The sequence below is a fragment of the Dermacentor silvarum genome, chromosome 3 (genome assembly GCF_013339745.2).
Source record: "Dermacentor silvarum isolate Dsil-2018 chromosome 3, BIME_Dsil_1.4, whole genome shotgun sequence".
Classification (NCBI taxonomy): domain Eukaryota; kingdom Metazoa; phylum Arthropoda; class Arachnida; order Ixodida; family Ixodidae; genus Dermacentor; species Dermacentor silvarum.
In genome coordinates this window covers 87,999,443-88,013,579 of record NC_051156.1, presented here as the reverse complement: position 1 = coordinate 88,013,579, position 14,137 = coordinate 87,999,443, and the positions used below count along the sequence as shown (strand labels likewise).

The 14,137-nt window shown below is 44.8% G+C and overlaps 1 protein-coding gene across 3 annotated transcripts in view; it reads right to left on the bottom strand.

Annotated features, from left to right (window-relative positions):
• The window catches only part of LOC119445563 (uncharacterized), a 36,095-nt gene that overhangs the window by 880 nt on the left and 21,078 nt on the right, over nt 1-14,137 (bottom strand). For all 3 annotated transcript variants that reach the window (XM_037709830.2, XM_037709831.2, XM_049663413.1), the window contains exons 3-4: nt 13,558-13,701; nt 9,522-10,889 (exon numbers count right to left, since the gene is read on the bottom strand). In XM_037709830.2, the coding sequence (XP_037565758.1) occupies nt 9,522-10,889; nt 13,558-13,701 (1,512 nt within the window). The remainder of the gene's footprint in view (nt 1-9,521; nt 10,890-13,557; nt 13,702-14,137) is intronic.

Here is a 14,137-nt window from a genome sequence, read left to right as displayed (position 1 = left end):
AGGCCCGAGCACGGTTGGTCCGCAGCTCATGATCAGTGCAGCCATATACAGCCGATGCGTGGCGGGGTATTATGCAAGCGTCTACCAAGATCGGAGCGCTTAAAGCGGGCACGCTGGCTTTAGCAATAAGTTTGCAGTCCACGTGTACTTATCACAACGCTTACAAGGACATTGCAAAAAAAGGCACATTCGTAATTAGCGGTATCTTTCAGGCCGCGTATACTGCATCTATTTGTCTGCTTTGGACGTGTTATTAGGTGGCACATTACAAAATTGCGATATCGTTTAGTATTGCTATGTCGCAGAGTTGTAAACGTGATGCTTTCCAATTTTCGAGACTCTTTCGAAAGAAGCGCCGACATTAAATCAACATCTGCTTCCAGCCCATACATTATTTTACATTTTATTTTAAATGCTAGAAACGTCATCGAAATCGGTGTAGCGATTGCCGAGAATGTCGATTTCACCATTCCTAAGTATCCGGAGCTAACGCTGCAAGCATTCCGCATTTCAGTGCGAGCGCTCTGCTCGAGCGCGTTTCCGGAGTTTCCTTTCTCCGTGCAAACGAAAGGCTAACGGGCGCCGCGACTGGCAGACATGGAAGGAGGAAGAGATTGGAATTTTCTACCTCCCCCATGCCCGGCGGCCCTGGCTGCATAGCGCCTCTTCCTCTTCACAAACCACTCTCTCTCGGCGCCTCCAACTATCACGTGACGAAAGCCGTGAGCGAGGGCATTGGTTTGGTCGCGTGAGCTCAACCTCCTTTGCCGTTCTCCTCTTGCGACCGTCCTTTCAATCTTTTCCGTTTCACATTTTTTCACGGCGGGAAGCGGCGCCGGTTGTTCGGGCAAGTGGGTTCGCGCCTGTTTCGACTTTGAAAACTGGCCGAGCGTGCCGCATTTGTGTGGCATTTTGTGTCTTCGATGCGTTAACCAAGGACCCTTGCTGACCCTCGGAGTACGCGGCGTCGCTTCTTTGACTCGGAAAGCGGATCCTGCCTCGTCGATACGGAAAAAAAAAAAGAAAAAAAAAAAGTGAGTACCGCACGAAAGTGCCTTATTTCTGAGAATTGTTACCCCCAAATGCCCTTTGTATGGGCATGTCACGTTTGCGCGACGCGCTCGAAAAGTATACTGTGAGCTTGCCGCCGTCTTAAATTAAGCGTTGATACATGTTTGACACAGATAAAATAATGCTTGCTTTTTCCACATTGTGAATAACTATTTTATGACGCGTTTTCGTGTTTTTCTCGATGATCCTTATAACGTGCGAGATGTAGCGCTGCACTGACAAATTTAATTCCTAATTATATTGCAGTCATCCATAGTCCGTGGAATGCGTTCGGGACAGTTAGTGACCCTGTGGGGGTGAAATGCTAAAAACACCCGTGTACTTAGATTAGTTACGCGCTAAGGAATCCCAGGTGGTCCAAATTATTCCGGAATCCCTCACTTTGGCGTGCCTCATAAATGCAGATAGTGGTTTTGGCGCGTATAAGCCCCATAATTTTTGAACGTTAAGGAGAGTTAATTACTCTTGACAGGCTTATCACAGCTGCTGCTGTACGCATGCCGAAACTTTAGGGCTTCAACTAGTGTCGCTCGTTTGGCGCTACAGAACTACGCTGCTTGCTCTTCCAGTGGCCCACCATTCCCGCATTAATATTGTTGGCGATCACGAACGCGATCAGGAAAACTTGCGTAGCCGACATGATTTGTTTGGCATGTTTATTGTTATTCAATTCCTGGTTGACGCGGTAGCGTCGTTCAAAATATTTTGCCTCGAATCTTGATCCCCATTGTTCTCGCGTAAAATCGCGCGCTTGCTGTTGCGTGTTACTGCGCTTATTTGCAACGTGTTGTGTTTCAACTCGCATTGTACTGGTTGCGTGTGACTCACCTGTTTTATTCTTTTCATTTGCGTTTAGTGACGGTGATGTAACTGTGTACTGCGCATTTGGTCGAGCTACACTCACCCACGCTTCGAATCAATTGATTGCTGGTAGGCATTTCTAAAATATTGCGATCTTTGTGGGTGCCTGCTCATGGATGGAGACTCGGGAACACGCCGCTTTGCGCATAATTTTCTTTCGCGCTATCAATTTAACCCATAAATTGTGCATGGCTTAAATTCGCATCGGCGTTCCTACCGCAAGTCATAATCTGAATATGCTAAATCTCGCGGGCTGAAAACGAAACGTTAGGTGAACTCGTAACTAAAATTCATGAAAATCTGGGGCTTTACATGCCGGAAGCTTGATATGATTATGAAGCACGCCTTAGTAGGGGACTTCGGATGAGTTTTTACCACCTGTGGCTCTCTAGCGTGCACCCAATGCACAGCACACGTACATTTTTGCATTTCGCCCCATTCTAATGCGGCCGCCGCAGACGGGATTTGCGCACCTTCAGCATGCCCCATATCTTGTTTCCTTGTTTGTTTCTCTGGTTAAAGAAATATCGCCAGGCCATCTACGCGTTTCCACGCTGTTGTGTTCTTCTTTCGGGAGTTTTACGAGCCAAAACCATTTAGCCGACTAAGCCACCGCGGCGGGTCACGCTGTTGTGAATTGTTGCTTTGTTTGTTGTTTACCCGTTATTTTATCAGAGCTTTATGGGATCGCTGAACGCACTTCTCTGGAAGGGAAGGGAAATTGAAATTTTAGTGTTGTTACGAACGTTTAGCATAGCGCTATATATCGCTTTATACCGTTGCCGCGACGTTCTCAGGCACAAGTCTGGTTGGCGCATGCTCGCTAAGCTGCGCCAGTTGTACGCGTGGCGTGCTTTTTAGGCAATGCAAGCAAACCAACCGGTAGCTGGTGGATACGGTAGCGGCAATACTAGAACGGCATATGGTAAATGCTTGTTCATTTAATGTTCCAGTGGGAACCCGTGAGGTAACTGGATAATTAAATAAATTGAGGTATATGTACCTACTCGCCCGTAGCGTCAACCGTTGAGCAAAATCAGACACTTGCAGCGTTCTGTCAGCAAGCTGAAGCGCTGGAAAACAGAACGATGCATGAGAGAGTGGTTTCCTGTGATCCACATAACGATGAGCTTGTGTTATCGCAAGACTAATTATTTGCAACGCTGAAAAGGTCATTTCTTATTCCTCTTGTGCCCTAGACATGCGGAAATATAGTCTACAAGTCAGGCCGCCTTATTGTTCCAGAGCGGATTATGTGTCCATATACGTGGTCTTTTTTTTAGCTGTACCATTTTTTTTTAAATTGCCTGTGGCAGATAGCACAATTATAAATCTTGATCAAAATTACTCGATAAGGCGGCCATTACGTTACGAGAAACCAATATGCTTTCCGAATAATTTACTTAATTGCGCTAATAAACAAACTACTTTGCAGCACATATTGTAATCGACGAATTGTAGCTAGTGGTTATGCAATGCATATCGACTTAGACCGAGATTTGAGGACTACGCTAGTTTCAATATGATAATTTTGAATGTGTCCACCTAAATGCATTGGCGTTCCAGTTAGTGTGTGCTTCGATGTATGAAACAGTGTTTTCTCAAAAATTAAGGTAAAAAACTGCATTTTTACTGCAAGTTTGATACCGCATATCTCGAAAGCGCTGCCATCCTCAGAATTTGAAGTCGATATGCCTGGCATAATCACTAGCTACAATTAAAATATGTGCAGTGAGGTAATTAATAAAGTTAATTAGTGTAACTGTAAATTGTGCAATTAAACGTTTTGATTTTTCGTAGAATAGGCCACCTCATCGAGTAATTTAGAACAATTTGGACAGCACAATTGTGCTGTTTGCCACATGTTCTTAAAATTGTAGAATGTCAACCATGTAGAATGACAACATACCGTATGTTCTCATTCTACAAGGCTTTTTTTTTTTTTAGACTGAACCAAATTAAAAAAAAAAAAAACATTGCATGTGGCAGATAGCACTTGGGCAAGCGCAATGGTCCATGTCATATCACATGCTTCAAACCATTTCGTTATTAAGCTGCTTGCTGTGTAACAAAGAGAGAGAGAAAAAGAATTATTCTTTATTGAGATGCTGGAGATGTTAGCCTGGCTATTCGCCTGACATGCTCTTCCAAGCGCCTAATAACGTAATGGTTTGAAGTAGTGATATGACTAGCCCATGGCGCTTGTCATGTAATTGTCATTTTAATTGAGTATGCTGTTACCGGTAAGCTGAACCAACCGCTGAGTAGGTTGAGCTTACCACTGAGGCGAGGATGACAGAAGGTGAATACGTCATTATGGCCTCAGTAATGACAGAACAAGATGTTGGCCTTCAGAATAACACACGGATGTAATGTCCTATCGTTTGCGCCTTTAAATAAATAAATTCTAAGTGTTACGTGTATGTGTGGCATATGTATTTTTGTGTCCTCATTAACTGATAGTTTGGACCGAAATTTTTTATGCTGCTTCACTTGGTTCTTGACAAATCTATCTTTCCTAATTTAAACCACAAGAATGATTAATACGTAGAATTTTGCCGTCTTCAGTTTTTCTGCTCACATTGACTTCCATACTTCGCAACAGCTAGGATAATAAATTCAAATTCAGTGCTGCATCTGGCTAATGCTTTCTCTTGGTTCTGGAGTTCATGTTACAAGAAAAAAAAAAAAAAAAACAGAGGACGCCGATCAAAAAGGGGTAATAAGAATTGGACGCACGGAAGCCTTGTTCACAACACGAACTGCTCGAAACGACGACATTCTGCGTATGCAGGCGGGATATTGCCATCGTTGCGATACAGCGTTTTTCTGTAGTTTTTTTGTAGTCTGGATAGCAAGGGATTCCAGAAACTCCCTTCAAATCCACTTTCCTTAGCAATGATAGAAGCCTTGACTCGTCGGTGGCATATTCAGCCTGCCACGTGCTCCGCAAGTGCAATTCAAACGACATTGTTTCTTCACTTCTGATTCATTTCTAATTGATATCTTTGACATAGATTTCATGCTTCAAGCACTTTCAGAATGACTGCTTTCGCTGATGTAAAGATAGTCGTGATTCGCGCAGGCTGTTCTGTATACAATGCTTGGAACATATCTTCTGAATCTTCACATCTGCCTGTTCATGCTGCAACTATAGTGGGCCTAAACGTGGGACATTGACTTCATAGGGTTTCAGAACAATTGCGATGGCCTTGCTCACTCAAGGGACATAGGCGAGGGTCGTGCGAGCTCGAGGGCGCGCGTGGGCGGCAATGTGGCAGGCCTCAACGATATTTCGTCGAACGAATGAACATTTCCGGTTATGCGCACTCGGACGTAATCTCTGCAAGTCGTTGTCAGAAATCTGGTCGCCAGGATTAAAGCAAAAATTTTACAGCGATCCCGGCAAATTTGCTCTAAATCAGGACGCTCAGGGCAGTGGCGTATCAGGTGGGTGTGGGTGACCAAGCTTCCGCCCCCCCCCCCTCTCCAAATATGGCTTTTTTTTTTTTTACGGTCTGCGCCCTGCTCCCTTTTGTGCCTGGCACGTCGCCTATTAAGAAAGGCGCGTACCCTTCGAACGTGCGGCTATTATGGGCATTCGCGTCTCAACGCTTCTCCGACGCCTGGGAACTTAAAAGAACGAAGCACTGCAGTCAGGACGATCGCGATGCATTAGCTCCCCCACCCCCACCCTCGAAAAAAATATCCGGGCTAAGCGCCTGGCTCAAATTACGTCGCGAACATTCTGAGTGCGGTTACCCCGGAAGTGTTTCATTCGTTGCGTATAACATCGTTCAAGTTGACCAGTGACCTCGCTTGGCCGCGCGTCCTTGAGTCGACGCTGCCATTCAACATGTCCCCAAAAGGAGGCCTTGTCACGTGTTCTGAAAACCTGTGACGCGCGGCGCATATATGTTCCTGCCTGCACGTTTCATCATGAACTGGTACATGTGGACACGGTGTAGAATTGTTTTTCGGCGCAAACTGCTACTACGTTTAAATCAACAAAAGATGCAATTACAAAAAAGGGCTTGCAGCATGTGTATGATTTGAAAACGAAAAATGTCGCTTGCGACGTAGTTGCGGAGGACGTGGCAGCCTCCAACCTGGCACTGGCCTTCTTGGACAAGGCTGTTGTTATCGCCAAGAATCCGGATTTCACGGTATATCTCGGGGGCTTGCTACCGAGGCTACAGATAAGGCCGAATCGCAGCGATGGCATTATTGCATCTGCGTACGGAAGATACCTAGGTCGGATTTCTAACAGTTACTGTTTGCCAACAAGGCTGCGGTATAACTGAGTGGGAAGTCTTCAGTCATATGCAATAAAATATTTTTATAGCGAAGTTGGAGGAGCCAAAATTACGTCACTATATTCATTACTGCCGTTCACTGCAATATATGCGCAATGTCGCGCACAAGTTTGAACTTGTACAGAAGAAAACGGCTTTTCGGCCAGCAGAAGTACTACATGGCCACGTGCTCGCTGAACTTCTAATAAAACAGCAAAGGAAACTTCGGCGTCCTTAACACACCTACTTAGCATCTGTCACGATTGCCTTTACGATAGCTGCCTTCTGTTTCAATGTGATGATCTTTCGTTACCGCTTTTAGTTGGGTCGTCTCTAGCATCGCGAAACCGGCGAAACGGCGACGCAGTTGAATAGGTTGCACGCTGCGACACCAACAATGTTCGTCGTGTGCGAGCAGCACGTGGTACACACAGGGAGGCGTGGCCTCTGAAATTGCACCGGCGCAATCTCCGAGGCCACGCCTATAGCTACACTAACTAGTCTGCGCGGTGCCGCAGTGAGAGGAATTGCAATGGCGATCTAGAGTCTGCTTATGCGCAACTACGCGTAGTGGTGACAAGGACCAGTGTTCGAGGGTGGATTCAACGCAAATACATAAACGTTTTAAACACCAGCAACGAATGTGTGCTCTACCCTGCGGAAAGCAGAAGCGAGCCTGCAAGGGTCGGACATTTCTTTTTTCGGGGAAAACTGAAGTTTGGTGTATCTATTGGCAGGATAAGATTACTTCGTTGAAACGAGGTTATAAAAACATGGATATCCTCGGAGATTTCAGCGGGAATGTCATTCATTTTGTTGTATACAATAATTTGTTATATCCCGTTTCGTTATAACGAAGTTTCACTGTAACATAATTGTTAATCTTTTGTCTAACCTTCTAATTGCAGGTAATCTGAGGTCGAGCATCATTGGAACACGCTGAATTTTCTGTGGGTGCATCAGCCTGTGGAAATGTCTAAGCCAGTTCCCTGAATCGTGAAGTGTCCAATTTGTAATAACAGCCAGCCACAACGCAAAACTCTAGGAAGGTGCATTAGAAACATTTTGCTTATGTGGTGGACGTGTTACTGATTTATTAAAAATTCTTTGAAACCTTTGACCACTTTAGCGCTTCATTTGTGTGAACAATCATGCTTTATATTAAGCGTACGTGGCTTTGACACGTGTTTATCGCTTTTGTGGCTCTGCCAATATTTGAGTGTTGCTATGGTGGGTTTTAAGAAATGGGCCATAGGGATTGGTGCTGTCGGTAAAGCCAACCTTTTTTTCAATATTGCGAGGAATACGAACATCCTCATTGATTTCTCTATGTGGCAGATAAGAGGGAGACACTCAATTCCTTTATAATTAATGCTATAATGGAAGGGTGTTTTCTGTATCTAAATTCTTGTGCGTGCCAAACATCCATGCAAGGAAACATTCTGTATTAGTGTTGCAGGAGGCTTTGATATTATTCCATCTGCAAATCTAGATCAGTGTTGGCAAGGTAAGTAAAATGATATTGGGTCTTCCTGGACGTAATGGGCAGTGTATGCTGTTTCTAGCCAGATCACTGAAGGTAGGCAACATTTTGTTGTATAGTTGACATCGGAAGGAGACAGACCATCTGGATTGCAATATGACCTCATTTTAGCTTCTGGAGACTATTTAAAATGTCATATTTGTGCTAGTGCTTCCCCTCCCCTAGCTGACGATAGATCAGGTGTTGAACTAAAGTTTAGAGAGGTCAAGTCCGTTGTACTCTATTTAGTGTATATATTCGTACCATGTTTATTGCTTATTTGTTTCTTCACTTTTTTTTCCTCAAAGTGAAGATTTCGTAACTTTATGGAATACATTCTCTGTTGAAATAACCTACGTCGTGTTCAGATTTCACATCCTCTCCACTTTAGATCGAAGTATATTTCCACTGTCACTATCTTTTGTAAATACTATAAATACTGTGAAACAATGTTTAGGGCTTAGCTAGATACGAGCGACTAGAAAATGTCATGCCTTAGTTGACCAGTAGATGTTTAAAGCATTTAAAAAGTTTTTAAGACATCCTCAAAACGTCCAGGAGAACGTTTTGTAGCCGTTTTCAAAACGTTCCCAAGATGTCTTGCAAGACGTCTTCTAGCCGTCCTAGAGACGTCTACAAGACGTCTTGTAAAACGTCTGATATCCCAAATTTGGCGGTGCGTTAGACGGTCTTAGAGACGGCTACAAGACGTTTTAAGACGTCCGACAAAATCTTGGTAAGATTTCTTGAAGTATTTAATATGTTGCCAAAACGTCTTCAAGACGTCTTGTAAACGTTTAAAATGGCTTTCAAGACGTCTTGCTTATCTTGTCAAGACGTCTTGAAGACGGCTTCTAGACCAATGTGTGTTCAGTGGGTAAGTGGCTATAGCATCGCGCTCCTGAGCTCGAGATCGCGGGTACGATAGGATCGAAACCCAACAACGATCGTGTACTTAGATTGATGTGTATCTTAAAGATCCCAGGTGGTCAGAATTAATCCGGAGTCTCCACCTACGGTATGCTTGATAGTTTAGGCACGTACAACCGTTGGATTTATTTTTCACTTTTTCTGTTTTCTCAATTAACGTGGTTAAAGGCCTTGGGTCTTGCATGTATGCTGCCTTGAATCTAGCATATTTTTTTTACGTTTGCATCATGTTTTTTTTTCTTCATGAAATACGTATAGACGCTACGACTGGACCTACAGTGCAACGACACATGTGCAGCTAATGTAAATGTACACCTTACAGGATGGTAAAATGACAGACCAAAAGAAAGGCAGTGCATGTGCACGTTTTTAAGTACCGGCTGTGTGACCAGTATGGGTGCTAGATATCTAACAACCGTATAAAGCTGCGGAAAGAACTGAAATGCATATTTTATACATATATCTGGATAAGGATCCGCACAGATATCTTCCAGACGTTTTGACAAAACGTTTTCTAGCCGTCTTAGCAAGATGATAGCTTAAAACAACTTAACAAGACGCCTTCAAGCCATCCTTCGCAAGACGTCTTCATAACGTACATATAAAGACGTCTTGTAGCCGTCTTGAATAGTTGTAGACGTTCTAGTTCATTTTGGCTGGTCCAAGACGGCTACAAAACGTCTTGTGTTCAGTGGGATAGAGTCTTTGCGGAGTCATTATTTTATTACATCTAAACCTCATAAAGCTTTGATCGCGCAAAAAGGTGGCAAAGAGAAGCTAACGTATCAAGGCTTGTCCGCAAGGCCTTGAAAAGCTCAGCACAAATACGCCCTCGTACTCACCGATGACTGGTGGTCTTGCGAAGCCTCCAATAGCCGTGAGCGTTGTCATAAATCCGTAGGCAATGGGAAGGTTCTTCGTGCCGATCTCGGTAGAGAGAATCTCAGGAGCTCCAACCATGACGTAACCAGCCGGGAGACCCATGGCAGCTGACAGTCCCCAGAAAGCTATCTTTCCGTGTATGTAAGGAGCCAGCTGCTGCAGTAGTCCTAGAGTGAAATATGCGATGGTGAGCAGGCCGCAGTTGGAGATGAGGCCGTAGTCGCTCAAAAAAGGTACGAGCAATCGCCCCACGGTATCCGTGGCCGAGAACAATGTCAGCGCGTGCACAGATTCTGAGGGGGGCACTCCGATGTCTTCGGCGAAATCAAACATCACCGTCAGGTAGGAGTCGAGGAAGAAAGACCACGAAACGAAGCTCAAAGCGTGGAAATAGAAGCGCGGAGCCCTTAGAACCTCCAGGGCGTTCTTGAGCACGGATTGCGAGCTGGAGAGCTCTTCTTGAACTACAGGAAGTTCGACTCTGAGTGCGTCCCCACGCAAGGACGAGCAGTCGAGGCGGCACGAATTGCTCACGCTCACCAATGTGCTTCTGCGTGTCGACCTGGCGTCGACTGCGGTAGAGGCCCTAGCGATCCGCTTGCTCGCGAACAGCGATCCTGCCACGCTTAGCATGGTGCCCCTCCTGGTGCGATTCTCGTTCAAGTCAGGAGCCATGAGGACCGACTCTCCGCCGTCTCCCATGCTACTCGTGAGAGTTCCTCGCCTGGACATGGTGGAAGGGTGGTCGGACACGAGGGTGCCCCGCCGGGATGCCTTTGCATGATCGCCACCGAGGCTAATGATGGTTCCCCTGCGGTTTCCCATCACGCTCGTCCTGTCGTTGACACTGATGATGGTTCCCCGCCTGTACGTTCCGGCTCCACGGTTCGAGATGCTGACCAAGGTGGCTTTCCTGTTTTGCGGAGACGACGAACGCGGCGACTCAATTTCGAGGTAGAGTTTGTCCCTGTCCTCCTCTGCACCGCCGCACACGACCGACACTCTGCCGTTCGCGGGAGTGTCGTACGGAATCAGAGAAGTTCCGTTCGTTTCCAGGAGGACGGGGCCGCTCTCGCCTGCCTCCTTCTCCCACGGAGGCCGATTGAGGAGCATGGAAAGGGCCAGCACGTTTCCGAGCGAACCGCCCATGAGGAGGAGCGTGCCGCGAAGGCCGTACTCGGCGATCAGAAACTCATACAGGTTGGGGAACACGAGAGATGCCACCGTTGCTCCGGCCATGTTTAGGCCTAGAGCGGTGCCTCGCCGCTTCTCGAAGTACTGGCTCACGCACACTATGATGCTGTTGAGAATTATACCGTGGCCGGCACCTGAAACACACACAAAAAAGGCATAATTTCACTCACAAATGAGTGTGACTGTGATAGAAATGTGACTGTGTGACAGAAATTGAAGAACTTGCTTCGAAGTAGAAGTGTACTTGCAGCAATTCAAGGATATTAGTGCAAATAACCATCAAACCCTGCTTATTTCGTTGCAACGCGAAAAGACACAGAGGTAGCCAAGCAACCCGAGACAATCGCTTTCATCGGCGTTTTGTTCTGGCGGCAACGAAATATGTTGTGTCACCAATACGCCCAACTCTAGATCCTGGTACAATATTTCACATCATCAAATCCCAATGCATCATTTTTGATACGCATAGTTTGCTACCTCAAAATTTAGATTTAATCAAAATAAGGGTTATGCGAACGCCGCAGTAGCGTTTATGCTATCTTGAATCGATACTTCATTTGTAGGTAGTCCATAAATCAGTGACTTAGTAAACAATTGCCATGTAAATTATTTCGTTGCTCCGATATATTTGAGTTTTTTTTATGTACGAGTGTATTTTCAAGCCCAGAAATAAGGATGAAGCAGTTCTAATTTTTCTTGATGTGGAATGTTGTCCGGGCTTTCTAGAGTTATATTGTATATTTAATAAAAGCGCAAGGAAAAGATATTTTGCTGCCACACACGCGACGCTCAAGTCTCTTTAGGAGTTTATTGTTTCGCCGCATGTGTTGGAGCCTCGCAGAATCATTTAACAGCAGCATGCAAAGCATCCATCTTGCGATTGCAGGCAATACGTTCACAAGGCTTGCTCGCTAGTCCTTGTTGGTGGAAAAACGAGCATTTCATGATTTGCATGCTGCATAGGATTAAAGCAACCGCAGTCGTGCACATCGTGTTAGTTGCATATAATTGAATAAACACCGCTTGCCTAAAGCTTCGCTTCACATAAGTTTTAGCAGTTGCGTCGAATCTGTGGAATTTTGTCGTTTGTTTATTATTCTTTTGCGACATTCCTCAATAACTTGAACTTTTTGTTTTGATGATTGGAATAGACGGCGCTTCGGTGACAAACTTTATTTATTTCAATACACCCTGCATCGCCAAAGCATTATCGCAGGGGAAGGAGTACAATAGAATCAAGTGCACAAGTAAGGAAACAGAGCCAACATCAGTTAGTATACTGTATAATGGCAGTGCACAGGAAGTGCTACTTTCAGAAATCACCATTTGCTTTATAAAGCACAGCACTATCGGTTGCCACCACTTTTGCAGGTAAGACACTCCATTCTGGAACTTCATGTAATTTGCACGGCATTGAATCTCCCTTATTTTAGAACTGCGGTCCCGCCTAGAGGACACGTAATGGGGAGTTTTGAGGAATTTCGTTCCATCTATTGCTATTGCGTTATTATAAATCGAGTGCAAAAGTTTGTCTTCACTTCCTACTTCTCGCATGGAGTGGCTCAATTGCCATACTGTTCATTCTTGCATTATTGTACACCCTCAAGCGTATCTATGTAACACTGTTGGTAAGGATCCCGTACTGCATTTGCGCATTCCACATGGGGTCTAATCAAAGTACGGTACGCTGCTTCCTTCAGCGGATCAGGGGCATCTTTAGTGTCTTAATGACAAGGTTCAGTATCTTAATTGGCGGTTTTACTCCCAAGCTTGTCGATGTGAAGGCTAAAAGTCAGGTCCTCTTGACTTTTTCTTGTGGTGTGCTGTGTGAACGTTTCCAAGATCTAATCACATAATCAACACCAACAATAACAGCAACTACAATAGCGCAGCTCAAGCAATGAAAACGCACCATACCCAAACGATTAACAAAATAGGCGAGAATCGTTTGGTTTAGGTATAGACGATGCAAATTGTTTATAAGTCATGAACCAAAGGGTTAATGAGAAGATGACTAACAAATACATTTTCCACTATTAGCAGTAAACTTACACAGACAGCTAAGAATAAAACTATACAAATATTGCACTTGTCAGTGGGGCCGGTAAAAAGAAACTTATTGATTTTACGCTGCAGGAAAGAACAATGGCCATATTGACTACGGTTAAATTGTTAAATCGATTTCTTTCACTCTTCCTGTAATGTCAATGCGGCACCAGAACTTCTTAAATGTAAGAGGGTTAATTGTGTACAGCTGATCCTGCAATTCGTATAAAAATTTATTAATGTAGCCAGCACTTGGAAACCTTGTACATCAAACGAAATTGACCCAATCGTTTCCCCTATGACTGTATTTCAAGACTCCCTTATTATCGTCATGCATGGATGTTTTTAGGCATACGTCACTAATTGTTTTCACTTTGACTGTATCACGGCAGCCTCCCATTTGGTAGTTATTTATTCATAATTGGTGGACACATCTGACGTACTTATTTGCCCTATAAGTTTATTGCGATGTTGTCCTACTCTCCAGTCTCTAGTGAATATGCATTTGCAAGTTTTCAACTGTGCCCTATTTAGGTAACTCACTTGTTATGGGCAATAAATAAATAAATAAATAAATCTCCCCGGCAACGTCTTTCCGTGGCCGCTTGCTTTAGCGTGGAATAAAGAGCAGGAATATTTGTACGTATTACATATGCAGGTTACCGGTGGTACCACATAGAAGTGGCCGCACCTTTTCTTTTTAATTAACGTTTCTGCTTCTCTCTCGTTTTCTCTCACGCAAGGCAGCACTCTCACCTGTCAAGAAGCCCGCCGAAAAGGCGAGGAAGATTGTTCCGTTGGCGAATATGGAGATGGAGAGCCCAACGATGATTAGGACACTTCCGATGGTCGATGACTTGCGCATCCCGAAGGCCTGTATCAGGGCTCCGGAGATGAGGCCTGGGAAAGGAAGAAATTCATTCAAGTGCCGAGTATTCAAGTGTCAACAATCTGATTTGGAAACACGCTTTCTTTCTACCTCATTTCGCCCCAAATCCTTGCAGCCAGGTATGCCCATCATTGCAAATGTGGTAGAGTGCGAGGTTTATTTGTCCACTTGTTTGCTCCTATGTTCAACCGAATTCTTATAGATGGTATAGACAAGGCTGCACATTATTTAAAATGTGGTAGCATAGCAGGGTTTATTGACGGGTTGCCTGCTCCTAAGCTCGTGTACTACGTGATGCCTTCGGTGCGAGGTATGCTCCACATCCACCGCCATGGCCATGAGTGGAGCGGGATAACGCTCCCACGGCTGCTCTCGGCCAGTTAAGCTAGTTGTCGCATATTAAAGAAAGAAAGATAGACGCGGCACGAAAGAAAAGTGTAGACACGG